This window comes from Mustela nivalis, assembly GCF_964662115.1.
Source record: "Mustela nivalis genome assembly, chromosome: 7".
NCBI classification, from domain to species: domain Eukaryota; kingdom Metazoa; phylum Chordata; class Mammalia; order Carnivora; family Mustelidae; genus Mustela; species Mustela nivalis.
Genome location: NC_139026.1, coordinates 3,448,045 through 3,475,843, shown reverse-complemented (window position 1 = coordinate 3,475,843; position 27,799 = coordinate 3,448,045). Strand labels below are relative to the sequence as shown.

Here is a 27,799-nt window from a genome sequence, read left to right as displayed (position 1 = left end):
TCATACTCAGGGACACCGAGGCCCAGAGAGGAGAAGGATGGGGGAGCCAGTGTCCCCCCGCTGCCGAGGACTAGAGCCACGCTGCCCTCCCCTGTCTCCACACAGGACACCCCTGCTTCTCTCAGGAGGTCATGACCTTCCAAATCCTGCCCCAGGAGCCAAGCATCTAACCTAAATGCCTCATGCTGTTCAGAGTTAGTGTCTCGGAGCAGAAAGGACACCTCCCGGGTGTTAGATTCTGGGCTAAGAGCATCCCTCAGTGGGAAGGTATTTATTATTATTATTATTATTATTATCATCATCATCATCATCATCATTATTATTATTATTATGTCATCATCATCATCATCATCATCATCATTATTATTATTATTATGTTACTCCCTCAGAACAGGAACCAGAGGTCCAGAAAGGCCCAGCCACCCACCTGCTGAGTAGCTCAGGGCGGGAGGGTAGGGAACAGGGTTTGGGACCCACACTTCGTGCCCCCAGACTGGCCCGTGCCTCCTCACCCCTGTCCCTGACCCTCAAAGATAGTGGGGGGCCTGCTCGCTTGTTCGTCTGGAGAGCCATCCTCCCGCACTGGTCCCCCCGGGGGGAGGGGCAGGAGGCTGCACGGGGGCCAACCCGCTCTGGGAGCCTTCATCAAGTGGTTCTGGAAGGAGGACCCCAGTCCGTGCTGGGGGCTGTCACGAACTCTCTCCAAACAGTCCAGCCTCTCGCCCTGCTGCGGGTCCCGGGGTGTCAGGGGTCTTATTCCCGCACTGGGTGCTGCGCCTGGCACAGACCCTCAGTGGCCATCACGGAGCGAGTGAATGAAAGAGGGCAGAGGGAATGAGTGGAATGCGTGAATGGAAGCGTTCACACCCACTGAGTGTGAACAGCGACCCCCAGCTTCCACAGGGAGCAAGAGGCAGTTGAGACACCCTTAGTGGGGCGGGGTGGGGAGTGGCGCAGGCTGGGTGGGCAGGCCGCTGGGGGGTCTCATGGCATACTCACGTTTGCACTTGGACTGCTACAGGTTAACTTAAAAATTAGCTTGTATTCCCACTCTACGTATGACCGAGAAAACAGCCGTCCACACGTGAAGGCCTAGCGCTTAGTGGCGGGAGGTAGGCAGAGTGGGTCCAGGCCTGTGGGGTAAGGCTGCCCCGAAGTAGCCCTCGAGAGGGCTTTGATCCATTGGTACTACCAGGGACAGGACAAGCTGTGTCTTTTTTATTTGAAGAGCCAGAGAGAAACGGGACCACGTGGCCAAACAGCCTCTTGGACCCCGAGGAAGCTTCGAGCTCTGATCTGTGCGCAGGGCCCTAAGATGACGGGCAACGATGTGGCCTTGTGTCCTCAGGAGGCCACGGGACCCAGGCACCCCCACCTCAGCATCCTGTTTCCCTTACAAACTCCCCAGCAACCGACCCCACAAACCACAGCCCGGGATACAGATGCCCCGGTAGAGAGGGCCGGCCCCCCACCGACAGCAGCGACCTCTACCCAGCCCGGCCTGAGCTCCTCTTCCGCACCCCCTCTCTGGACAGAGAACCAGCCATAATGCAGCTCCCCCACCCCACTCCCAGGCTTCTGAGCTGGGGCAGCCCCTGTCCTGAACCGACCACAGAATCCTGGGAATGTTCCCTAGGCTAGGACCGGGGCAGCCCTCCACAGGGGTGACGCAGTATCCAAGCGCTTCCCAGAACTCAGACCTCATGATGGAGCCTGCTGGACCTCAACAGCCCTGACCCCTCCCCCACAAGCCACAGGAACCAGAGGGGGTCACCAGGGGATAGCTGTCCCTCCCCGGGTCCCCTTCCCCCTGCTCAGGGGGCGACTACCACTTCTAGGAAGGTTGGCGGTGATGTGAAAGGGCTTCCCCATGCCCCCTCTGCCCTCTGGGTCACCCACCTCCCTGCCCCATAGAGCAGGACGGCAGGCCTGGAGCCCGAGCCAGGCCCCTACCTCCCTGAGCCATCAGGGCTGCAGGGACCCCCCCATGAGGTCAGCCCCAGGCACCCCCTTATCGCTCCTCCTACATCACTCCACCCCCACGCCTCTGCTCTCCTCCCAGACCCACTGACCTCCCCATGGCAGAGCCCTTCCTCCCAGAGACCTTCGCCCACCTGCCCCCCAGGGGGCCAGGACTCGGTGCTCGACCCCCTCAGGCCTTTCCTAAAGCCCTTCAAGGTAAGGCTTATCCACCCCCACAAGCTGTGAGTTCCCCAGGGCAGGAATCCCCAAAGTAGCCCCGCACCCACCCCAGCCCTGAGCTAGCCTTGGACTTGAACGCCCAACCCAGCCCCAGCTCCCCGGGGGAGGTGGGGACAGCCTGGCCAGGCCTGGGCCAGATGCCCTGTCTCCCTCGGAGGCCCCATCCCCGGCCCCGGTCCCTGCTGCCCAGCTGCCCAGAGCTCCTGCGGCCCACGCTCCTGGCCCGGGGCGCTTTCTAATTCTTCCTTCTCGGGCATCCTCCGGCAAAATATTTGAAGAATGTTCTAATTATCTGCGATCAGCCAGAGAGGCGGGCCTGGGTCCACTTGTCCAGGAAGTAACTCCGCAAATACCTGGGAAGACAACAGCTGGCCCCCACGCCCACCCACCCCGTGTCCCCCCCATTGTCTCCATCAGGTGGACAGGGGTCAGCCCAGAGCTTCCCAGCCATCGGCAGGTGGCAAGAGGCTCTTTCCTGAGCTCCAGAGCCAGCAGCAGGCCTTGGGGGGGTGGGGCACAGCTGGTGGTGGCCTCGGTGCTCCTGCCTGTCAATTGGGGATAAGAAGGTCTTCCTGGTCTGGAGTCACTCTGCAGAACCCCCAAGTCACCATCGCAGTGCCAGAGCTTGGCACCCAGGGGGTCCCCCCAGCCCTCCTCTGTGGGGTGGAACAGGATGACACGGAACAGCTGGAGCAGAGCCGGACACAGCTCCTGCAAAGGCCCGGGGGCACTCCACCCACCTGCCCTCCTGGCGTTAAGTCTGCTCATCTCCTTCCCCTGCTGGGACTCTTGGCCCTGTTCAGTGGGCAGCATGGGCCTTGGGGACAGCCCCAGACCTCAGGAAGGCCGCCTTTAAGGTCTGTTCTGAGCCTCAGTCTTTTCGTCTGAAAATAGGGATGATCAGCCCTGTTTCAGCCAATGGCTTCTCCCCTACTGGCCTGGAGGGGGAGAACTTGGGGGAGGGGGGATGCCCTGGAGGGAGGGACCTACCGAAATGACCACGCTTCCTGAGAGGCATCCCCCACCCTGCCCCTCACCCTACCCCCCACCCCTGCAGCTCCTCAGGGTGGGTCTTGCCGGCCTAACCTTACAGAGGAGGAAGGGGGCTCGCAGAGAACACACGGAGGGAGCTGCACGGGCGGTGGGCAGGGGCTGCCCCAGCGGAGGTGCAGAGAGGGTGGAGGCAGGAAGGGGCCCAGCTGGGCAATGAAGCCCTCCCTCTAGCCCTCCCTGCCCTGCCCAGGCCTCAGTTTCCCATCTGCATGAGGGACCGAAGCGATACCTGTGGCTGTATCCTAGGGCAGGTTCTCGGGGCTTGGGGTCCTGTGCTCAAGGTCTGCTCGGCCGCTGACTCTCGCTGGCCTCAGCTTGCCCATCTGTCCGATGGGCAGAACAGCCCCAGCTCGCAGGTGGGGCTCCTGCAGCCGAGCTCCCTGCACCACGGGTCCTGCCTGCTGCGATCTTTCCAGCCCACTGCCCGGCTCAGCTCACTGCCCGCGGTGTTCCCGGGGAAGAGAGCACAGCGTCCGGCGGCTCCCTCACGCCCCCCGCGGGCGCTTGCCCGCCCGCCCTCCCCACATAGCTGGCATTCCTGGCCTGGCATTCTGGGACCCCACCCTGGAGGGAAACCAGGCAATCCTGGGAGGAAGCAGGCAGCGGACAGGGGTCTCGGGCAGGGCTGAGGCTGCTAGAGGGGGACAAGCACAACCAGGGGCACGGGGAGCCGCAGATGAGGCGGCCCCGGGCCCGGAGGGTCCATCCACCCCCACATCTGTTAAGTCAGTGAAATCAGAACCTCGTCCCCTCACTGTGACCACAATGGGTCATTGACTTCTGACCTCAGAAACTTCCAGACCTCTGTTGGGAAACCAGGACCCAACATGACCCTCCCGGGTTCAGGCCATACTGACCGGCAAGGCAAGAGGTGCCCAGACCCCTCCAGCAGTCTGGCAAGATTCCAGGCCCAGTTTGATGCCTCTTCCTCCGAGAAGCCTGCCACTGGTCTGCCTTCTGTCCTCCGTCCGCTCATGGTCACAGCTAAGCTGGCCTCCAGAGGAGGCTGCGGGGGGCTGAGGTTCAGGCAATGGACCTACTTCCTGCACTTTCTGCTATATTCTGGACCTTCCCAGGCTTCACCCCTGATCTTTCTCCTCAGTTCCCGTGGTACGGGGGGTTGGGGGAGGGGCACTGAACCCCGAGGCTCATGGCAGCTGAGCCCGCATAGTGAGCTGAGACCTGAGCAGGGTGAGACCCTAGCCTTGGTCTTGGCCTAGGCCCCAGTGCCGCAGCTCTGTCAGACACCGGGGCACCCTGCAGGCCTGGGAGACCAGGAGGTCAACCTGAAACCACAGGACTGATGGAGGGACAGACAGGTGAGGGGGACAGGTGGGAGGAAGCTGGCAGGGCATCTGGCCCAGGGCCAGGCCAGGAGTCTAGGCGCCTGATGGGTCGGCCAGCACCTCAGCCTTCTGGGCTGGTCTGAGCAGTGGGTTCAGGGGCCTTTGTCCCTGTAGGCAGGGGACACTGGGCTGTCACCTCTGTGCAGAAGGCGGGGCAGGGCCGAGCTCCTGGTCCTGAGACCCGGCCTCGGGCGACATCCTGGGGGGTGGGGGGCTTCTGGGAGCGGTTGGAGGTGGGGGCCCATCTGGGCCACAGGACCCCTCAGAGCAGAGCCCAGCCCCATCCAGGCTGTCCCCAGTTCTATGGCCCTGCCCCCTGCTCTCACCAAACCTGGCGGTTCCTCTGGGCCAGTGCACCCTGGGCAAGGCTCCTTCAGCACTCACCTCACTTTTTAAGCACCCTGCTGCCCCCTCTGAGAATTTCTGGACCATCGGGGAACCCCAGCCCACTGCCTCGGCTTGGATGCTTTACGGCACAGGGTGCTCACTTCCCCCCCCCCCCACCAAGGAGTAGTCCACTCCCTCCTCATCAGGCGGCTGTGATGGCCCACATGATGGGGCTTGCACCTTCAGAACCCCTCCCTGGGCTCAGCAATCCCCCTCCCACCCCATGCCCTGAGTGGCCCGGAGTCCTGAGCACCACCCCTGCCTTCCGCAACCAGCTTCCAGCTCTCATCCAAGGCCACACAGACACCTGGCAGGGATTTTACATCAGCGCCAGGAGCAGGACTCAGCCCTGCAGCTTTTCTCTCCATTTCTGGGCTCTCTGCCCCAGGCCCTAAGGACCTGTTTCCCCTCAACCTCCCCTCTTCTCCTCCTCCCCCTGCAGGAATGTCCAGCTCTGGAAGAAAGGCAGTGAGAGGGAGCCAGGGGTGGCTCTGGGCTCACACTCAGACTCGCCTGCAACCCTGGGCTCTCCCTCCCCTCCAGAAGGGACTGGCAAACAACCTGTGGCCCAGGTCTCTGGATGGGGGTGGGGGCGGGCAGGAGGCGGCAGGCGCTGGACCACAGGGAGGACGCCCCCAGCAAGTGCACTCCTGGCCTTGTGGTCCCTGACACAGGTGGATGGTCCCTGGGACAGACGTGGGCTCCTCCAAGGTGGGGTGGGGGGCCAGCAGCACCTGGAAATTCCCAGTACTCCTGCCAGCGGAGAAGTCACCATGAGGAGACCTAAGTCAAGGAGCCAGGAAGGCACCCAGCCCCCCAGACCACCCCTGTGGCCACTCACACGCACGGGGGCCGCACACTGGGGGCCATCCCTGGGCAAGTGGGTCCTGACTAGGCCAACGGGCCTCGCTGGGACCCAGATGCAGAAGCCGCCATCTGACCGTCCCAGAGGGGGTTGACTGGGCCCTAACTCAGCATGAACTTTGAGCTGCACTGGGTGCTAGATGGTGGGGGCGGGGGACAGGGCCCAGAGGGCTACTTGCAGCTACTACCACTGGCCGGGCCTCCGAGTGTGCTCACAGCGCCCGTCTGCCCCAATCAGCGCCCGTCCACCCTGTGGGCCCTGCCTCGGGGAAATCTGTCCCTGTAACACCCAGGGGCCTCCCTTAGCTCGGCGTGAAGCTGCCCACCCCTGTCCTGCTTGACACTTGCTCCCCCGGGGCTCCCTGGGCCTGGGGCTGCCCTCTGCCACCCTGACCTCGCCTCCCACGGCCCCAGCCAACTCTGAGGGGCCAACGCCCACTCCCAGTGCCCCCTCCCCGCCCCACGGCTGTCCGTCGGCCAAGAACTCCACTGTCCCCAGCACATTCTTCAGGGCCCGGGTCAGTAGAAGGTCTCCCAGGATCTCCTGTTCTCTAGGACCCCACGGGGCTTTGCGTACATGATGGGGAAGGAGGGAAGCTTCCCAGTACAGCCCCGTACACGGGCGGCTTCGTTTGCCTGGCTCAGGGCTGCTGTCGCTGAGAAGGGCAAGCCCTGAGCAGTGACGAGCCCTGGCAGGAAGGGGAGGTGGGGACAGAAGGGCTCTGAGGCACCGAGACCACCACCCACGGGGACAGCCCCAGCCAGAAAAGGGGAGGCTTGCCCCAAGTCCATGGTACGTGGCAACTATGCACCTGCCGGCCCCAGTTTGAAGGTCAGGAGCTGGCCAGTCTGGACCACCTCCTCTCTCCCTGCTCAAGCCAGTCTCAGAGCCCCTTGGGTTGGGGCCCAAGGCAGGAAGGGACCCGGGAGCAGAAATCTGAGGGCCTTTTGGTCCCCTCACACACCTGGAGGGACAGGTGTCCCTCTGGTTCCAAGTGTAAAGATGTGGAGGTGGGGGCGGGGAAGAGAGAGACAGAGAGAGACAGAGTGAGCCCTCGATCAGAGCCTCATGACTCCTGGTCGCTCGGCAGCTGTAAGGCACAGGTGTGATCGGTCCCTCGCAGAAAGCAGATGAGAAGGCAGACAGGCCTGGGCTCTACCTTGAGCGTGACCCCAGGGGTCCCCAGCACTCTGCCCCTCACACGCCTCACCTCGCCACCCCCCGCGTGGGGGCCTCTTGCTTAGCTCCCTTTTCTGGCAGCTGGGGGAAACTAAGTCAGAGCAGAGCCCAGCTGGTGGGGGGCGCCCATCAGCCCCGTGACAGAAGGCCTCTCCAAGAGACCTGAGTTTTCCAGAAGTGGAAGGTGGAGCCCTGGGCCCCCTCCCCGCTCCCTGGGTCAGGGGTCTGTCCTGTGGGCAGGCAATTTCTTCTGAACGAACTCTGGTTCAAAAGTGCTTTTCGCCCCTTTGCCACTTGGGACAGTGAGGGCCTAAGTCTCAGCTCTGGACTCCTCATGCCACCGCAGCCGCTAGGCCTGCTTCGGGAGGGGGGCAAGCTGAGACATCGCCCACCCTTGTCCCAAGGCTCCCTCCCTCTGGGGTCCTGCTCATTCGCGGCTCCCGCTGGGCACGTGCCCGGACTCCTGCACAAGGAGCACCTCTGGTCTGGGAGGCCGTGGAGGAGGGTCTGGAACAGGGGTGGCCTTGGAGGGGCTGAGGTCTGAAAAGGGCTGGCGGCCCCCAGTCTTATCGGGATGGGACCACGAAGGGATGCTGACTCGGGCCCTTCTGGACCGCGGCAGACGCCTGGGGGCTGCGTGCCGGTGAGACTAGTGTCCTCCCCGTCCTGGACCGGGCGCCTCGCTGGCTTTGGGGTCTGCAGGAGGACGGCCACCTGGGCTGCACAGTTCTAGTGAGCTGCCCTCACACCCCCCGACTGAGGGCTTCGTGGTGTCATCTGTGCTCAGAAGCTACCTGCTCAGGCGGGACGCTGTGGGATGACCTTCCTGGGGCCTCCGTATCCTCAGTCACAGAGCGGGCCAACCACAGCCGTCGCTGCCTTGCACAGAGGACCCGTGAGTGCTGGCTTCCTTCCAGGCAGAGCCCTTGCCCAGCATCCCGGGCCCTCAGTCCTGTATCGGCTTGTATGCCTCCAGGGTTGGAGAGCTCACTGCTCCCCTGCCAACCACAGGCTGGCCCAGTGGCCCAGGCCTGGGGCTCCCCCCCACGCCTCGGAGGCTGCGGACACCCTGCGTTGAGGGCAGGACCGGGAGGGCGCCCGAGCAGGCTGAGCAGCTCTGTGATGGAGACAGGATAGATGGAGAAAGGGAGGACAGAGCGCACCTGTGCCCACCCCCACCCCGTTAGCCAGCCCAAGGGGAGGCCCCAGCCCCGCGCCAGGGAAGGAGGACAAACGGAGGTTTTGTCCTTGGCCAGCGGGCGGCCCGCACCACACAATGACCCTTTCATCAGGCTGAGGGAGCCCTGGGTCGAGGTTTCATCTGACAAGAGAGAGCTCCCGGCCCCTTGTCCCTTGCTGGGGGAGTCAGAGGGTGGGGGGTGTGGGGGGCTAAACCCTATCTGAGCCGGACCCAGGGCCATGCAAAATGGAAGCTCCGTGGCAACTAGCTGAAGTCCCTCCATCTGCCCCAGGCAGGGGGAGGCCTCCAGAGGTTAAGTAACTGGCCATGGGCTGCACAGAAAAGGACCCTGTTCTGGGTACCCTTAGACCTGAGCTGCCGGAGGGTCTGGATCTCTATGTCTCTACAACCAAGAACTCCACCCCACCCCACCCCATTCCCCCGCTGCCACCACCCATGGGGTGCTGCCCAGGCTAGCCTGTCAACAGAGCCTTGGCCCAAACCCCCAGGAGGAGTTCTGGGCTCCCCATACCCATAGGCTATGCAGCCCGCCCCCCCACCCCCCCGCCCCCCCGCCCGAGGCCGGCCTGAGACTCTGGGGAACATGGTGTGTGATTTGTCAGCGTCCACAGCGTCCCTAGAGGACCCAAGCGTGGAAACACTGTGTAGTCAGGGCCTCAAAACTCACCTCCCTTCATGGTGGCCCCCTCCCTGCAGAGCACCATGTACCTGCCCAGATCACCCCAGGAGGCCGCAGGGCCCTGGGGACAGCCTTCTCTGCTGGACCACCACAGGGCGAATTTCTTCTCAGAGGCAGTGGCAGAACTAGTTCCAGACCAGGAGGGCGGTTATGACCTCGAGAGGGCCTCTCTGCTCATCAACATCCCACTTCCTCCAGGAAGCCCTCTGAGGTCACCCCCAGAGAGTTCAACACTCTTCCCTGAACAATTACGGCCACGAGGCCTCCCTCTGCCTCCCAGGTGGCCGGCCTCCCTGCACCTGACTGCTGAGAGTGACCCCATCTCCTGAGCACTTACTGTATACCAAGCACCCTGTGGGCCACGTCTCTGCATTTGCTCACCGAGTCCTCACGGCTACTCCAGAAGTTTCAGTCCCCCTAGTCCTGGCAGCTCCAGGGCAAAGCCGAGTTCCAGAATGCACCCAGGCAGCTAGGGCAGGAGCAGGGATGGGAACCGGAGCAGGGAGGACTCAAGGGAAGCTAGGTCAGAAAATGAGCCTTTCCCCGCTGTGGGGCCTCGGGGCGGCTGCAGGGCACAGCGGGGCCTGGAGGAGGCCCAGGAGGACCACCTTCCCCTTCAGGCCCTTCCTCTGCACTCAAGCGCACACTCCCACACACACAGGGTCAAAAGAAGTCAGCCCCGGAGCGCACCATTCCCCCTTTGATTGTGGGGCTCCGGGAGCATGTTGTGAGGGAGAAGCTCCACTCCTGCAGCTCAGAACAGGGGTCCCCGGAAGTTCCCGGCGCTCACCCGCGGTGCCCACTGCCGCACAGAGCCACATGTGCCTTGGAGTCCAGGTGGCCTGCAGGCCCCACATGTGCCAGCAGAGAGGAAGTATCTCCAGCTCCCAGCCACAGATGAGGAGACTGCGGCCCAGAGAAGCTCCTGGACCTGCCCGAGGCCATACAGCAGAGCACCTCCCACACCTGGACAGATGCAAGCCGGGAGCTGCTGCTCCCAGGGGGAAACCGATGCAGGCTAAGCTGGGCGGCCCGGCTCTGCGGCCACACAGGCTTCACTGCCCGGGGAGGGGGCCTGATTCATCAATGCCCGCCGCCCAGGGTCATGCCCACAGTTTCTGGGCCTGCGGTTGGCACCACCAACAAAGCCACAGTGGCCGAGCCGGGAAGAGGCCCAGCCTTGGCAGGGCCGCGGTGAGCGCCCCCCACCACCCCCCACAGCCAGGTGGTCGGTGAGTAACCGCCCCGTCACCCATGACTCACTCAGCTCCCCAGAGCAGGCGGTCACCATGAGAGGCTCGTACCGGAAGACCTGGGGGGGTCACTGCAGCCAACCTCCACATCTGGGAGGAGGAGGCCAAGGCCGGAAGGGACCTGCCCAGGACAGGAGGCCAGCCCGGTCCTGGCACGAGGGCCCAGCCCAGCTGACCACACCACAGCCCTCTTCTGGGGCCTCTGGTCCCCCACCTGCCCTCCCTGAGGCCCTCACTGACCCACCCCCCACTCCCCCCACTGGCCCCAGAAGCTTCTGTTCTGACAACAGTAGCACAGAGAAGGGTAAGGCTGGCCGGAGCTGCCTCGCAAGGGCCAGCCAAGCTCAGCATCAGGCGGGGGCTCAGGGCCCTTCCAGGCCAGCACACCCGTCCGACCCAATCAGTGGCAGGGGCCCAGGCATGCATCTGGGATTCACTATGCACGGACCACAGCCCAAGACAGGGAGCTGGGAGAGCAGCCCAGATGAAAAGGGCAGGATCAATTGTCCACCAGTGTCTGTGATCCCAGCAGTGGGATGCCTTCTGGAAAGTTCTCTGGAGCAGAAAGAAACCTCTGCCCAGGGCTCCTCCTGCCCCTGGCATCCTCGGATCCCACAGGGCCAACCTTCCTAAGTATTCCCGCCGGTAGTGAGGTGGGGTTACTGTTGACCCCCTACAGTTCTCAAAGCCCTTTTGCACGGGCCCCCTCAACGGCATCTGGGCACCAGCGCAGAGCCGCCCACCAGGGTCTGCCCACCGTTCTCATTGTCATCTGTATCCTGGGGGCCCTGCTCCCACCTGTGGCCTCCTCCAGGCCAGCCCAGTACCCACCAAACGGGGCAGGAGAAACCCCAGAGCTCCCACTCTGGCTCCTGGGAACAGCGAACTGAATCTCCACTCAGGAAAGCCTGGCATCAGGGCTTCCCCCCAGGGGGTGGGGGCTGAAGGTCAGGTTGGGCTGGCGCTGAGCAGCTACTCACCGAAGGCAAGGCGGGGAGCAGGGTCTGCTTTGCCGCCCCTAACCCCCTACCCTGGAACCCAGCACTGGCCCGGGAACATTTGGAAAACCGTCGCCTTTGGAGAATTTCTCCCAACAAAGCTGGCAATGAACACGCAGGGAGCAAGCCCATGTGGGCACAGATGGTAATCACTGCAGCCCTGGATGGCGGGAGCCCACCGGGAAGGAAACCCTGGGGTCTACACACGCACACACGGCCCACCACCTGCCCCAGAGCCCCTCACAGCCGCCGCTGCTGTTCTCTGCAGCTCCTGAGCCTGTCGCCCAGCTCCTCCTCTCCGATACCCACTCTAGACAAGCCCCAGAGTTCTCCTGGTTTCCTACCCCTGCACACCTCCCCATTAATGCCAAACCGCGGCCAGCTGGCTCCAAAAATGATTTCTTTAGGCCTTTAGCTGCTGATTGTCTAGCTTAAGATTGAGATGGGAGGGGGTGTTCCGAGGAGGGGGAGGCTTTCCACCTCTGACCTCTGAGAACTAGAGGCTGGGATTCCAAGCCCCCCTTGGTTGATTCATTTCCCGGGAGGGAAGCCGGAAGCAGGACTCTCTAGCCTGGAGCTTTCCTAGCCTGATTTCCCCAAAGATCAGTCGGTCCCAATCCGGCCCCTTTCCCTGCCTGGGGCCGCCGGTCCTCCCCCTCCCACCTTCCCCAGGCGATCCCTCTGCAGCCGGGCTGCCCGCCGGGCCTGGAGCACTCTCTGCGCCCGGACCTTGTAATTATGTCCCACAGCCCGGGAAACCGCGGGCCTCGCAGCATCTGGCTGCGGTTGCGAACTTTTGTTTCAAGATGCGCGACTATTTATAGAAGGAAAACTGGTAGGATAGTAATTTCCTAGGAGTTGGAGGAGAAATTGGCTGCGCCTCTATTAAAAGGGGGTGGGGGCACGGCGATTTATTAGGACTGCGGCCGCGGGGGAGGTGGGGGTGGCGCGGGGAGCGGGAAGGCAGCGCCTGCCCCCTCTGGCCGCGTTAGGCGACCCCGGACGTGGCCCGCGTGTAAAGGAGGGGGAGGAGGAGGGGAGGAGAGAAGGGGAGGGAGAGCTAGCTCTGAGGTTTAATCAGTAGCATCCAGCTTAAATTCCCCCAAACGGCGGTTCCATAAATCAAACTTCTTTTTAAATCGGAGGCCAGAGCATATGCGTCCCATTAGGAATCGGGCGAAGCCACTGCTGCGCCGACGCGCCCCCTCGGCTCCCTGGGCCAGGTCGGGCCCTGCCTGGAGCTTCCCGGAGCCCGGTGGGCGCTGCCGGTCCCGACGCACACGCGCGCCCACGCTCCGCGCGCTGCCTTGGCCGGGACACCCGGGCGCACCTCGGCCGACCGCACGCTCGCTGCGCGCGTCCCCCTCGCCGCCAGGTGAGGAGTGGGCAGTGGCTGGGTCCGGCAGCTCAGCGCCGAGGGAAGGCGCGAGAAGCCGCAGCCACCACCAAGGACAGCTCGGGCGCTGTCTGGTGGGGCGCAGAGTGCACGTGTGCACCAGTGTGTACGCGGGGGAGCGGGTGTGTGCGTGCGGCTCTCTCTCGAGGGCGGCCCAGGCGGGCCGGCCCCGCGAATTTATAAAGGGAAGGGAATGCCGCTGGTCCGGGACTCCGGTGGGACAGCGCAGGGAATCCCCGCGCCGCCGCGCGCCCTCCCGCCGCCGCGCTCGATGCGCGCAGTCTGGGCCACCCGAGCAGAAGGGCCTCTGGCGAGCCACGTTCTCTCTGACCCCAAAGCCGTAACTTCTCATTGCTGCAGCCGCCCCCAAGTCCTCCCCCTCGGCGCTTTAGGCAGACGAAGACACCCAAAGTCCCAGCCTACCGAGCGCGTCGGGCACCCGGTGCCCCGCCCAGGGACTCCACTGCCGAGTTTCCTACCCGCCCGGCTCCTGCGCCGGAGGCCGAGGAGAGGGCTTCCTCCACCCCCGCCCGCCCCGCGCGCGGCCCGCGGCACTCACAGGTAGCTGCCGCTGGACAGGATGAGAAAGATCTGCGGGCAGTACACCGACAGGAGCGCGCCGCGCGGCGACAGCAGGAGCATGGTGGGCCGGCGCTCCTGGAAGGGCTTGGCGGGCCCGGCGGGCAGGGCGCCGGGGCCAGCTGAGGCCGGGGTCTCCGCGGCCTTCCCCGATGTGGGGCGGCGACGCCAGGCGCTAGGGACCCCGGCGCGCGGGCCCCAGCGCAGGATTCGTCCGTGCCCCGCCGCCAGGGCCGAGCATCGCGCTGGGGCTGGGGCTGGGGCTGGGGCCGCGGCGGGCGCTTCGGCTGGAGCGCGGAGAAAGGGGACGGGCAGCGGGTGCGCCTCGGCGGCTGTCTGGCCCTCCGTCCGTCGATCGGTCGGAACCGGCTCTGTCGCTCGCTCTGGCTCAAGTCTCCAAGTCTCTCGAGGCGCGCAGCTGCCATTGGACGGGCCGCCCCTACATCCGCCTCCTCTGCGGGCGGGTTTTTTAAAGGGGAGGCTGACCAGAGCGTGCGACAGGAGCCGCCCCCAGGGCTTGCCCAAACTGCCTTGGCCCGTATCCCCCCATCTCCCCGCCCAGCTTCAGCGAACCACACAGCTCCGGCCGGCTCTGGAAGGTGCACCTGGGGGGGAGGCACCTCGGCGTAACTGCGCGGGGGCGTGCGCTCCTCTTGGGGGGCTGTGCTCGGCAGTCTGTTCTCGCGTTCGCATACATGTGCCTGCATGTGCCTGCGTGTGCCTGCGTGTGCCCGCGGGAGCGTGGGCGCGTCTGTGAGGGCGCAGGTGTGTGCGCACAGACGCACTGTGGGTGCTGCACCTTCGCCCGCGTGCGCCCCTGGGTTTGGTTAGGCGGGCTGCGAGTCGCACACGCTCACCCCAGACAACCAGGCTGGGTCCGGCAGGACTCACCTGTGCACATGCGCACTGGTGTCTCTGTAGGGTTCAGCCTCGGCGCCTCTTTGGAGAGGCAGTGAAAGGGCACCCCTAGTTGGTTCATGGAGAACCCCAAATTTGGCTTCCCCCTCTCGCTTCTTTTGCTCTCCTTTGTCAGGTCGATTGGGGGAGGTGTAGGGAGGAGCAGATTCACAAGGACCCACTTCCTAAACAATTCTTCCCGTGATTTTTTTAAAAGCCAGAAACCCACTTCTTATTTTGAGGTTTTGAGTCCCACCTCCTGCTGTGTGCCAAGCCTAGCTATATATGGATGATCTTGCAGAGACAGTGCGGACCCTGTCCACGGCGCACAAGGCAGGCATGAGGACGAGAGGTCTGTGCGGATACGGCCAGTGGTCCAGGGATGGACCTTCTAGACGCGGCCTGGAGATTCCTGCCCAGCATCCAGACGCAGGGGGCTGCCCCTTCACCTTCATCCCGCCGGACCCCTCTGCCTCTCCCAGGGCAGGAATGGAGCAGGGCTGAGAGTGCCTGAATTCCAATGGCTTGTCCCTGCCCTGGCTTGGCTTCCCCGAGGGCTGGAGGCTGTTCAGTCCAAAAGTGAGGAACCGGGACTCCCCAAAGCCATTTGTTTTGAAATTGCTCAAAACCTGAGGCAAACCTCCTCTTGGGGCCCTGATCCCCAAAGGTGTGGTGAGGCCCCAGTTCTCCCTCCCTGCTGGTGTGGAAGCTTCCCCCAGGGCTCCACATCTGTGTGCTGGCTGCTTGTGCACAAGTGGGGGAGGTTCCCGGTGTGCCTTCACAGACACGCACACACGGGCCTGGGTGGGGCGGTGGGAGGGCATGATCACGAGTATCCCTCAGTGCATGTCCCAGTGCACGCATCTCTGACACTGGCTTGGAACTGCTGCGGCCTTAAAATCCACCACCTGGAGGAGTCCCCAGGGTGGTGAGACCGAGGTCATTGACAGAGACGGCAGCTGGGCTGGTGAGCACAGGTGTTTACTGGGGCCCCACCTCTCCCCCCAGGGCACAGGCACCCAGGACAGACATTCCTTTGCTGTACCCCAAGAAGGATGAGAAGGACTAGAAGGACGTGCTACTGTGACCCCACTTTTCGGATGAGGGAGGCAGACTGGGAGATTAAAGCGCCCATCCAAAGCCACCAATGAAAGTGAGGGGAAGGAATGAAGCCCAAACCTTATCCTGGATGTACTTCATTCCCAAGTCATTAACCCCTCTGGTCACATCTGGGCCCAACTGCCCCCCCCCACCCCCGCCTTGTGCAACCAAGATGGCTTGCAAAGACAGCAAGCCACAAGCCACACTCCCCCCACCCCCACCCAGCAAGGTGGGCTGCAGGGGCTGTGTAGTGACCCAGGTGGAGTCCACTCCCCTCAGTGGATCCCATTGGATCCCTAGCTTTCCCGGACGTGGTTCTGCAGGGTGTTTGGAGCCTTGGTTTTCTCCTCCGCCCCCAGGAACATGTGTTTCAGGCGGCACAGCAGGGGAAGGAGCTGCCCACCCTGGGGTCCCTGAGTGGAGGCAGAAGGCGGCATCTGGCTCTCTTGCCGGCTCCCAGAGAGGCCTGCACACAGGCTGGGTCGCCCTCCCTTGTCTCTCTCTACTCAGACACAGGCCACCACCGTGTTCAGGATGGCCAGAGCCACAGTCCCATTTACAGACCAGAGAGGGAAGCTGCTTTGTGTCTGGGGGTCAGTAGGTCCATCACACAGGCCTCTCAGCTCTGCAACCAGCCCTGGGAGCCCAGGATGGGCACCACCTTGAGCCCTTTTTGCTGCCTGGGGTGGGGAGGGAAAGGTCCCGGAGCGCTTCCCACAAGCTGGGGGGTGGAGGGCTGTTCTTTTGGATGACTCCTGCCCAGAAGTGGGTGCCGGTGCTAGGAGGAGGGGTCCGCGATGGAGGCCAGAGCCAGTCCCAGCTCTGCCTCTTACTCGTGGGGACTAGTGACTTGGCCTCCCTTGCTCAGTTTCCTGATCCTTAAAACGGGGACCTAACCCTAGGATGGCCAGGAGCGGACAAGGCCTTAGGGCTGAGGACCAGGGAGAGCCTCAATATGCCCATGACTTTGGGGGCTCTAGGCAGAGACACTGCAGGGCTGCTGGGTTCGGGACACAGTGCCTCCCTCCCAACCCCCAGCCCCTGGCCGACGCAGTGCAGCTCCCTCACCTCCATATGGAACACCCAAGAACACAGCCTGCACAGACCAACAGTAAACAGAGCCACCAGCAGCCCTAGGCTCACCAGCCCAGGCCTGCAGAACTGAGGTTAGGGCTGGGTCTTCCCGCCCAGGCCTCAGTCCCTGCCCGCTGGGCCTCAGTTTCCCCATCAATAAAATGGCGGACGGGGCGACCGAGGGACCGGCGATAGACGGAGGTGATGATTCTCAGGTGGTGCTTCTAACCTCCCAGCCTGGGACGCCACGTCTCCGCCTCCCCACGGCCTGTTCACCGCCTGTTCTCCGGCCAGAGGCCGCCACTGGCGCACAGTAGGGGCGCAAGGCGCGGCTGGGCGCGGGCGGTGGGCGACCCCCCCCCCCCAACGAGGTGCACCGCACCCCCCTTCACGGTCACATCGCCCCCCCAACCCCCACTTCGAGCAGGGCCGAGACAGCTTCTGTCTAAAGGAGATCGCAGCCCAACAGGTAAGGACTCGGCTGGGTTCAGGAATGTGGAAATACGACTCGGAGCTGCTACTGCAGCGAGCAGTGAGCCCGGCCCGCCGGGCCGCGCGAGGGGGAGCGCGGCGAGAGGGGGCCGGGCCGAGGGCCCAGGGCGGGCGGGGGCTCGGGCCCCGGACCGAGCCCGAGGCGCCGGGCCCGCCGCGCGGCCCATCCCGAGCCAGCCGGACGAGTTGTCAAGGCAATTTCAACACGTCCGGGTGATGGATAGGGTCGAAGGGCCCGGGCAGGTGCCCCGGCCCCGCGGGCTCGCGGCCCGGGTGCTCGCCCCCCGCCCGCCCAGGCCTCCCCGGCCGCCCGACGCCCCCGGCTCCTGGCCCCGGCGCGCCCTCCAGACGGCGAGCGCTCGGCCCGGGCTCGGCGCCCAGCGCAGCCCGGGGGAGGGAAGGCGCGTCCCACCCCCAGGGCCTGGAGCCCAAACAGGTGAAAGTACGCGCCGGGCACGCTCGCCGCTACCCGCGAGCCTGGCCGCCGCCGCCTGCGCGCCCCGCTCTCCTTCCACCGGCCCCGGACTCGGCGCACTTCGGGAGTACCTGCCGTTCGTGGCGTTTGGGGGCGTCTCTGCTGGGCCGGGGCGAGGGTCCGACACGCAGGCCAGCCCCGGATCCCCAAGAGCCTCCTGTACTTCCTCGGGCCCTAGGTCTCCGCCGGGACCCTCTGGAACCGGTTCCTCCTGGCTGCCCCTACCCGGGGCTACGGCCCCTGCCCGCGGGGATACTCACCCGAGCTTCACGTAGAGGACGCCAAAGCAGAGAAACACGTAGAAAATCCACTTGCGAAAGTTTCTGTGCATGATCCAGGGAGGGGGGCTGCGCCATAGACAGCGGCGGCCGGAAGGGACGCGCGAGCGGGGCGGGGAGCCGGCAAGGGCAGGGGGCTTCGGTGAACCGCTCTCAGCCAGCGCTGCGGCTCGGGCGGCCGGCGACGCGCGAGCACTCGGCGCGCGCTGCCACCATGGTGAGCCCGGGGCGCCGCTGCCTCCGCCGCCGCGTGCGCCCGGGGAGTGACCTGGGCCGGGAACCGCGACCTCGGAGCAGGGCTGAGAGATCGCAGGGCACGACGAGCGCCGGCGGGGGCCGGGCCGAGCTCTGCGGGCGGGCGGGCGCTGCCTCCACTGGGCGCAGCCGCCTGGGGCCGTGCGCGCCTCGCCGAGCTCCGCCGCGGCCAATGTGTCCGCACTTGTCCGCCTCCCCAGGTGACTCGCGGCCCCGGCAAGCGAGCTGCGAGAGAACGAGCGCGCCCCAGGTAGGAGGATCCGCCTCCCGCCCGCCCTCCTCGCTCGCCGCGCGCTCTCTCTCCCTCGCTCCCGGGCTCTCCCCTCCCTTTTCTCCTCCCTCCCCCGTGACACACAAACACATCCACCCCCCCCCCCCCAACATACACACCCCTCCCCAGGCCCGCTCCCTTCCAAACGGCCTCCCGGGACTGGTCAGGAGGAGGGGAACTGGGTGTGCGGAGTTGGGCGGGGGTGGGGGGGGTGGGGGCGCAGGGGAGGGTACGTCTCGGAAGAGACACCTGCGGTGGGCCTGGCCTCAACGCTGGCAAGGGGGTGGGGGTGGGGCGCGGGGGGAACGTCTGGTACAGATCGCAGTGCCCACTCTCTTCCAGTCTCTAGTGCGGGGGAGGCAGAGACCACCCACCCCCATAGGCGTTCTTGGCGGGCTTCCCCTTCCCCCAGCAATTATACACTTGGGGTCCTCCTGGGCCACACCCTTAGCCCAAGTATCGCTAGCTCCCTTACAGACCTCCATGGAGCCCTCCCCCAGCACCCAGGGTCACCCCCACCTGTCAGCACTGCTGCGGGAGAGACTACCCCAGAGGGGACAGGGAAGGGACAGACAGGCCTAGACTGATGCAGGCGGATGGCTGGGCAGTCATCCTGTAGAAGCCATTGGACTAAGCACCATGATGGGAGTGGATAGGAGGATGTTGAGGGACCCCCTTGGCTTTGGGAGAGGCTCCCCACCCCCAGGGGTTCCCTGCTTCGCCTCTCCCACTGCCTCTGCTCAGTCTCCTCTGCAGTGTCCAGCTCAGTGTCCACGTTCAGAGCCGAGAACTCCAGGTCTACCTGGCTGCAGCGCCTTGCACACCCCCAGCGGTCCTGCTTGGCACAGCCCTGGGCAAGTGGGTGGCCATCGGGCAGACCCTGTCCCAACAGAGCTCTGTCTTTCCCAAGGGGCAAGCCAGGGACCAGCCACCTAATGGCTGATCTGGCCAGGTTCCTCTGCTGTTCCGCGAGTTCTCAGCCCTGGACTCCGTCAAGCCACTCTTGGAGGAGTGCATGGAACTGGGAAGCACTTAATTCCCGAGGGCCAGTGAGAGGGAGACTCGCTGTGGAGGGCATAGGGCAGGGGCAATTGTTTCCAGCCACCCTGAGTCCCACCTCGCCAAGCCCCAGCCAGGGGAAGCCTAACTCAGAACCTACTTACTTGCATCCCTGCGTTCCTGCTCAACTCCCCGCCCCACTCCCTCTTAATCCTTCTCAAGTCCCTAAACCTTCGCGCCCAAGCCATTCCTCGGCCCCTCGACTGGAGGCCAGGCGGATGGGGAGGGTTCCCAGGTGGAAAAGTCGGTGAGTAATCACAGGCAGGGAAACTGAGGCACAGAGAGACGTGGAGGGACCGTGTCAACCTCGCTCAAAGTGTTCCTTGCGCCCCGGACATCCCGTTCAGTGAGAATGGGGAACGGAGCGCTGCAACCGGAGGAGGCGAGGAGCCCTACCCGCCGGCGGCAGGAGCGCGGCCCGCTGGGGGCGGGGAGCGGCGGGAGGAGCCCGCGCGCGGGCGGATGCTGCCACCCGGCGGCGACACCGCGGACGCTCGGAGGGTGCGTCGGAGCCCGCACTGCGGGGCCCGGGCGTCGCGGGCCGCCGGGCCAGGCCGGACGCCGGGCTGCGAGGCGAGCGGTGTCCCCGACCCGATTAGAGTCCGCGGACCGCCCCGCGGCCCCCCAGCCCCGGTCCCAGCGTCCGTCCATGAGGCGAATCCTCGGGAGCTGCGCGGCGCGGGCGGGGCTTCCCTGCTGGGGTCTAGCGACCGCGCCGCACCCACCGCCGCCCACCCCGTTCCGATGCGGACCTCGGGTCGAGCGGGCTCCGGAAGCAGCCGGGCAGGGTGCGGCAGGGCGGGGAGAAGAGAGAGTTGCGGCGGGCGAGCGGGCGGCACCCCTGAGTTCGCTTGGTCTCCACCTGTCGCTCTGTGCCTCAGTTTCCCCGCGAGGACCGGACGTAGAGCAGAGCCTCTCCAGACGCGGAGGGACCGTGTCGCAGCGTCGTGCTGCCCCCTGCTGGCCGCGTCTGGCAGGCGGCGCGGGACAAACGTCGGGAGGGCCGGTTTGGCGGGGCTGGGTTCAAGACCTCTAAGTCGCTTCCTCAACAGTCTGTGATTCCTCCTCCGTGTCTCCAGGGGAGTCTCTGAATAGCTTCAAGGTTGGGGGAATCTGGGGTGGGAAAGCTCTACGAATCCCCTTCCCGTGTGTGTTTGTGTTTGTGTGTGTGGACGGGTGCACACCCTCATGTACATACCAAAACACCAAACTAGTTCCTGCCCCAGGGCCTTTGCACTGACCGTCCCTTCTAGCGCAGCGCTCTTACCCAGGTTCTGTGTGACCCCAGCGTAAATATCACAAATCGGAGGGGCCCACACATTCCTCTTCCCAAACATATTCAGTGGTATTCTCTATCCTAACAATCTGCTGTTCCCTTTGTGACATTGAAGACAATATGCCATTACTTGCTCCCTATCACTAGCCTATAAGCTCCATGGGCCCATCTTCACATCTGCTTTGGTTCTCACTCAGTCAAGTGCTCAACAAGCAGTTGTCGAAGGAACAGATGATTTCCCAGGAGGCAGCCGACATCCACAACCCATAATGTTACAAGCCATGGAGAGCAGGGACCGGACATCGAGTCCTTTCAACCTTGAGACGGGGCTCAAGCACCATCTCCAGCATTGGCCACACCCTGTTCTTGCTGCCTTTCTCCTGCCTTGCTCTTGAGTCTTTTTACTGGCTTCAATGTCAAGTGTTTCCTGAGCCCCCACAACTCAGGTTACACTGAGTGTGTGTTGGGCACAGTCTAGACAAGGAGCGGGTCCCCAGCTGTGGGACCTCACACAGCCTTGTGCAACGGAGTTATCACACTTATTGCATAAAATGAGGAACCAAGATGGAGAAGGAAGTGCTTGGCCAAGGTCACACGGTTGGTGAAGCTCCGAATGCCATGCCGAGGAGCACGGACTCAATTTCAAGGGCACTGGGGAGCTATTGAAGATTTACAAGGGAGAGAGCCCACCTGAAGTGGGCCCTGAATGGAGTGTCCCCAGCTTGCCTGAGCAGCCAACCCCTAGGATGACTCCAGACCAACTTCTGCAGGATGGTCCTGGGGAAGGGGCCTGGGAACCTGCGTGTTTAGTAAACACTCAGGTGATTCCGGAGATCAGCACATTTGGGGAACGCTCCTATTGGACAAATACAGAAACAGTTGAATATTCCGAGCCCACATCCCAGATCCTCTCTGTGCACGAGGTTTTCAAGAGCCCCTGTCGGGGGGTAGTGGTTGTGGGGAGGAGCCCCCCTTGGTGGGAGGGCAGAGCACCTTCTGGTGAGTGGGAACCAGAGCCCATCTGGGAGAATAGGCTGAGGGAAACAGATGAGCTCCAGCGGAAGCCTGAGAGAGCCTTCCCAGGAGTCTTCCTGACGGCCCCAGTGTGCCGCCGAGGGCTCCCCCAGAGAAGGGTGGACCGAGACCGAGCTTCCCCCTCTCCCTGGGGGTGGTGGCGGAAAATGAGGACCCCGCGCCCCCGGACAAGTCCTGGAGCTTCACAGGACTGCACGGGTGCCCAGGGGCCCCGAGAACTAGAAGGAGTGAGCGCCTGGAGCCAGAGTCTGTCACCACGAACAGAACGTGCAGCCCACCCTGCGACTTCTGACCTCCGCGGAAGTTCCAGATCCGGGATGTGAGGTGTCTGCCGGCGGGCTCAGGGCCACCTTGGAGCAAACTTGCTGCTCAGCTCAAAGGTGGCAGGGGTCAGGTTGGCCCCTGCAGAGGCAAGCATCACCCATTGTTACCTTGGTGACAGGCTGTCCTCCGCCTGTCTCAACAATCAGGTGAGTGTCACTGCCTAAACTTCTGGCAAACGGAGGCGCGAGAGAACCCCACCAACCCGGGCTGAACTGTGATTCGAGAGAGAGATGAACCTTTCCTGTATCATCCTCTATGGTGGGGAAGTTGTTACAGCGGCTGGCCTGACTTACCCTGACTAATGCGGACCCCGCCTGCCTGGCCATGCAGGCTGACTCTCCCCGACGTGCCACTTGAACGCAGGGAATCAACAACTCGGCCTCGGGGGCAGGAGACATGGCCTAGAGCCCCTGTTCAGACTTCCAGCTTAGAGTGGCTCCTGACGAGCTGCCCCCATTGCCAACACCGCTACTGCAAGACAGAAAATAAAAGTCCAGGCAAAGCCCCATAGTCATGGATGGCTTGTAGGCAGGTGATCTACCTTCAGTCATCAGAGGCCTGCACCTGCCCCCAAAGGGAAGTCGGATCGTCATGGGGGAGGGAAAAGAGGGCAAACTGTCCCTGTTTAGCTCTGAGACTTCCCACCCCGGCTTTTGCAAGTCAAAGTGAGGGTCTAAGAAAAGCAAGGGAGGAGTTGACAGTGTCACGGTGCGATGGAGAGAGAACTGGCGCCATCTGCTGGATGAAGGCCACGGGCTGGGGGAGCCGGAGACAAAAAGGACATGGGACTCTGGGGATTTGGGGCCAGAAAGGCAGAAGGGCGGGTGGGAGCAAGGACTAGAGGCCAGCACTAGGAGAACACTTGGGGACAGCGGGGGCCGGACTTTGAAGAGTTGCTTGGACACGCTTCAAGAGAATGCCACATGCTTGCCCGGGAGAAGGACTTACTATTCAGAGGAATGACCAACCATCCCAGGACAGAGGGGGTCCCCAGGATGAGAGACTTCCAGTTCTAAAACCATACAGTCCCAGGAAAGCCAAGCCACGTTGGTCACCCTACCACAGTACCTCTTGTTCTCATTGCTTCGGATCCGGAACCTTCCACCAGTTCCCAGCACCTGCCAGCACATGGTCCATGAACGGTCCATCAGAAAGACGTCTGTCTGCCTGGGACCCAGGATTTCCACTCCCTCCCAGATGTCCCTGTGCAAACAACTTCCCCTCCTTCTTTTCAGTGACCCAGGACACTCAGAAGCCCCACAGGACAGAGGGTGGGAGCAGCGATGGGCAGCGAGTATGGAAAGAAAGAAAAGTGCTCCTATTGGTATTTGAGTGGGAGCTGGCCTCAGTGAAAATCACCCTGAGGGCTCCACACACCACATTTGCGGAGGGCAGTTAAAGCCCTCCTCAGGCTCTAACTTTTTGCTCCCACCCCGAAAGGAAAGATGAAAATGGGTGACCCAGGTCCTGAGAGTAAGAATTTTGATAAGAACTGTACTAATCCAGGATGCGGCAGACGTCTTCCGTAAAGGACCAGACAGCAAAGCGCTCTGGCTTTGCGGCATGCAGTCTTCTCTAACACGTCCACTTTCTTTACAGCTCTGTAACAGCGTCAAACCCACTCTTAGCTTGGGCATTTGACCCCAGGCCAGTGCTCGCTGACCCCTGTATTAGTCAGACTTTTGCCATCACAGATAACAGAAGCCACACTGTAAGGAATGGAAAAGGAGAACCAGCGATTCTTGTAACTGGAGCTTCCAAGGCAAGGGGGGCTTCAGGTACAGCTGCATCCAGGGCTCAGATGAAATTGCCAGTGATTTCTGTTTCTCCTGCCCTTGGTTCTGCTCACCTAGAAGTTAGCCTCAGCCTCAGGCAGTCCCTCTCCACCCTGCCCAGTGGCCTCTGCCAGCTCAGGCCTCCGTCTTGGCACTCACAACGGCGAGGAAAAGAGCTCCCTTTCCTGCCTTCGAGCAGCACCACAAGATGGCCTGTCGCTGCTTGTGTGTAGTCTGGACTGGGTCATGGGCACTGTGGTTGCAGTGGGAAGCATGGGCCTGGGTCCCATGGGGTTTTGGAACCCAGGCTGGGGTCATTCTCATCCAGAAGGCACAGACTCAGAAAGGGGAAGCAGCGGCCCCTCGAGGAAGATGGAAGGAGGCGAGTGAGTGCCAAGCACGAGGAGAGCCAGAGTCCACCACACATCACAAATGTTCCATTTAACACAAACGTATAGGACAGGATCCATTCATTCATTCAGCCTCAGCACGGCCCTGAGGAGGGAACAGAGCCACAGTGGGGACCAGGTGAGGCTCGGGGCCTGGAGGGCGTTGCAGCCCCAGAAACTTGCTGCTGCACGTTCCATCAGTAGGCCAAAGAAGAAAGGCCACAGGTGTCTCTCCAAAGATGCCAATGGGACACTGAGGAAAATTCAAGGCCCGTTCCTCATGTGAGAAAAACAAGCAGACCACAAACAGAAACTTGGAGACCTTGGACCAGAGACTCATTCCCATGACGGGAAGTACTTGGACTTCACCAGCTCTCCCTCACCCCCTCCCTGCCCCCAAGGCCAGCCATTTGTGCCTTGGGTGTTCTGGGCTCTTGCTATGCACCCCCCAAAGCCATTCAGCCTGGAATCTGGGGCAGCAGTCTGCGGCCCTACCTCTGGGCCGTTTCCCCGCTGTTCCATGCTGTTCCCCATCTGAAGTTCCTTTCCAGCTCTGACCACTGACGTCTCGAGCTGTTAGGATCAGGCCATGAAAGACGCTGAAAGCCAGGCCAGCACCTTGGACCGTGTCCTAGGCAAAGGCCAAACACTATGCATGCGGCTGCCCGAGGAAGCTGGGGGTGTTCAGCCACAGCACCATGGACGTTCGGGTCTGGATCACTCTCTGTGATGGGGTCTCTGCTGTGCCCTGAAGCCCACACCTGCTAGACCCAGGTAGCCCCCTTCCCCCCAGTTGTGTCTCCAGTCATTGCCCATGTCCGCTGGGTGAGGTGGGGGCAGTTCGGGCAGATGCAAGGCTTGGACGTTTCTGAGTGGAGGATGCAGGTTCCACACCCAGTGCCTGACATACCCACCCCCAACATGCAAGTATTGTGTTTCTATTGGCCCCTCTAGGCCTTTCCCAGCTTCGGGTCTGGAGGATGTGGCCCCAGCTCCTTAGTTTAGAGACCTCCCCAGTCATCCTGCTGGTACCACGTGATCCACTCAGACCCTAACAGCAGAGCTTGAGCAAGACACAGATGTACTTTTCTTTCCCATAAAAGAAGTCGAGAAGTAGGAAAAGTAGGACTAGGATAAGGGTGGTACATGTCACCTGGGACCCAGACTCCTGCTAGCTCCTCCCTCTGCCTTCTCAAGCATGTGTCCCTTCGCCTCTGAGTGTGAGATGGCTGCTAGAGCTCTGCCATCACAGCTACTTCCCAGGCCCCAAGATGGAAGAAGGACCAAAGAAGGGCATGCTTCGCCTCGTTCCTGGACACACCCACTGACTTCTCACTGGCCAGGACTTGGTCACATGGCTAGCTCTAGGTGCAAGGCAGGCTGGGAAATGTAGTCTTTTATCTGAGCAGTATTACACCCAGCTAAAATTGGAGCTCTGTTATGAAGGCAGCTGCGGAGATGGTCACCAACCTCTCCCCACCCTGTGATCAATTCAGATGTCCCCTGCCTGGATCCACCCAGCCGGTGGGCAACGAATTATTCAGACCTCCTCCCTGGATTAGTATTATTACTAGTAATATGGATTATTCAACCTAGCCTGCAGCCAGGTCCGGGAATTCTGTGCTGAAGGATAAAGGAACAGGCGGACACACCACCCCACCCCCGCTCCCAGCCGTTCCTGTTCTCCAGAAGAGAGCTGAGTAGGACCCACGCTGGGCTGCTCCAGTCAAAGCCGTTGAGGCAGGCAGGGCTGGGGAGGTGCGGGAGAGAGGCTCGTTGTCTCACGGGAGCACTTCTGTTCTCTGCTCCTCGCCCGTGAGCTGCTCCCTCTAACTTCTCGTACCCTCCGTGCCTCCGAAACCAGGTGTAGTCTTTAGAACCCAGGACTGAGTCCCCAGCTTCCCCAGCCACGCGGGGAGTGACTGGCCGACCATTGGGGGGACTGGGAAACTGAGCCGGGGACTCGCCCTTAAGAAGCTGGATTCACTGAAATGCTATTGCAACTGTAGCCATAATCCCATTTGCCGCGTTGATCTCCCAGAATGAATGGGGTGTTCGTTCCTTGTCTCGGGCCCCAAAAGCCATGGCCCCAGAGCTGACCACTGAGTGCCAGGACACCTGGGACGTGGCCTCCGTGCGCCCCAGGACTCACAGTCAATATCAGGTCGGAGCCTGTGCTCTAAGGGGGGGAAGAGAGCCGCTGCCCAAGGAGGGAGAAAGCTGCCAGAGTCACCCGGTGACCAAGCCAGGACTCACACCCCAGTGTACTGGCCCCAGCATCCAAGGGGGCCCCCTGGGCTTCCTGCACCATAACCCCTCCTTTAGCTGTCACAATCCAGCATCCTACCCACGGACTGGGGTCCCCGGCCCTCACGAGGGTTTCCTTGCTTACACACATCGCCCAGTGCAGGGACTCCGGGCGGTGGGGGCCTTGACCCCGCCCCTCAGCCCCTCCACGGGGGCTCCTCATCTCAGCCTGAGACACAGGCCACCCGACGGCAGCTTTCAGGCTGCCAGCATCCAGGCTTGGCCCAAGAATTGCCTCTGCAGCTCAAGTTCTGGGCCTCAGTGTGGTCAGCTGTGAAATGGGAGGTTGTCACTGAAGCTGAAGCCTTGGCCAGCCGTAATGTCCCATGACCTCCCTCCCCAAATCTGGTCCTCCCTCAGAGCCCGCCGCGGAGGACACGGACCCTGACCCAGGCCTTACAAGCCAATGTGGCTGGAATGAGAGCTTGCAGGGGGAGCGGATGGGCCTGGAATGGACTGATGTCGGGTCTCCAGTCCTTCACAGGAGGACGGCCGCAGGAGCACATATGTACGTATGTAAAGCAAATACATCCCGGGGGCAGGTTGCCTGACAGGGTCCACGGGACAGATGTATCTTTCTGTGGCCAGGAAAGTCCTCTTAGGAGCCCAGAAATAGAGGTGCAGACTTTCTGAGGCCCCAAGATATTCACTATTCCCCCTGGGACCTGTGGTCCAGGATGGGCAAGTGTGGACCCCCAGGATAGCAGAGCATTGTCAATGATTTGGAACAGAGGCTCATTCACTAGCCCCAGGGACGGCAGGAGGAAGAGGGGAGAACACGGCTGCATCTGACGGAGACCCAGAGCCCCGGGGTCCCTGGGACAGCCACAGAAACCGACACGCACCTAGGGCTGTGGGAACCCCAAGGAGGCCTGCACCAGACAGGGGTGTTCAGGGAAGGCTTCCGGGAGGAGGGTGGCCGTTGCTGAGCCCTGAACGACGAGCCAGGCGGACCGCCCAGGGAACAGTCTTCTGGGCTGAGGGACCAGCATGAGCAAAGACATGGAGGGGAACAAGAATAAGGTCCATCCGCTGAGGAGGGAGGCCACGCGGGCCTTGGTTTCCCTGCAGTGTTGGTGAGTGACTTCCTTTCAGAAGCTCCACGAAGCTTCCAAGAAGTTTCCTTCAGAAGCTTTGATCTTTAGAAAGGAATAATGCCTGCCTGTCCTCTAGTGTCCCTGCAGGCACGTCCCTGTGGTCCCCAGGAGCACCGTCCCTGCACCTCACCCTCACCAAACCCACTTGCACTGAGGCTCCAGCCCAAGCCCCCACCAACCCCTCCAGCCCCACAGACTGTGTACGGTGACCCCTCATGGTCTGTTTTTGGATACATTGCCTCTCCCAGCCCCGCTTCACCATGAAGCTCCTGAAACCCCTCATCAGCCCACTGAGGTGGCTGGCACCTCCTCCAAGGAGCCCTCCTGGTTGCCCCAGGTAAGCCCAAGATGCTCCCTCCCCTTGGTCTGTGCAGCCCCTTTGCCCTTCATCTCAGCCTGGATCCTGAAGTGCTGTCCAGGGGCAGGGGCTGTCCACAGGCCAGGCTACTGTGGGTTCCCTGGGATGACTGTGCAGAGACCTTCTTTGATGAGTGATGGAGGGGGTGGCGGAGAGGGTGCGGGGGTATTTTAGAACATAACAAGAAGGAAAACCTCT

At 62.6% G+C, this 27,799-nt stretch overlaps 1 protein-coding gene across 5 annotated transcripts in view; it reads right to left on the bottom strand.

Annotated features, from left to right (window-relative positions):
• WNT7B (Wnt family member 7B) overlaps positions 1–18,137 on the bottom strand; it is a 47,847-nt gene extending 29,710 nt beyond the window's left edge. Inside the window, exons 1-2 of one of the 5 annotated variants that reach the window (XM_082739661.1) lie at positions 3,485–3,697; positions 2,943–3,086 (exon numbers count right to left, since the gene is read on the bottom strand). Coding sequence is in view for 3 of the 5 variants with exons in the window: in XM_082739658.1 (XP_082595784.1) it covers positions 17,438–17,533 (96 nt within the window). In the remaining 2 variants the exon portion in view is untranslated. Of the gene's footprint in view, positions 1–2,942; positions 3,087–3,484; positions 3,698–13,118; positions 13,543–17,437 lie in introns of those variants that run through there. The other 4 variants (XM_082739657.1, XM_082739658.1, XM_082739659.1 and 1 more) reach the window with 4 other exon arrangements.
• Positions 18,138–27,799: the final 9,662 nt, after the last annotated feature.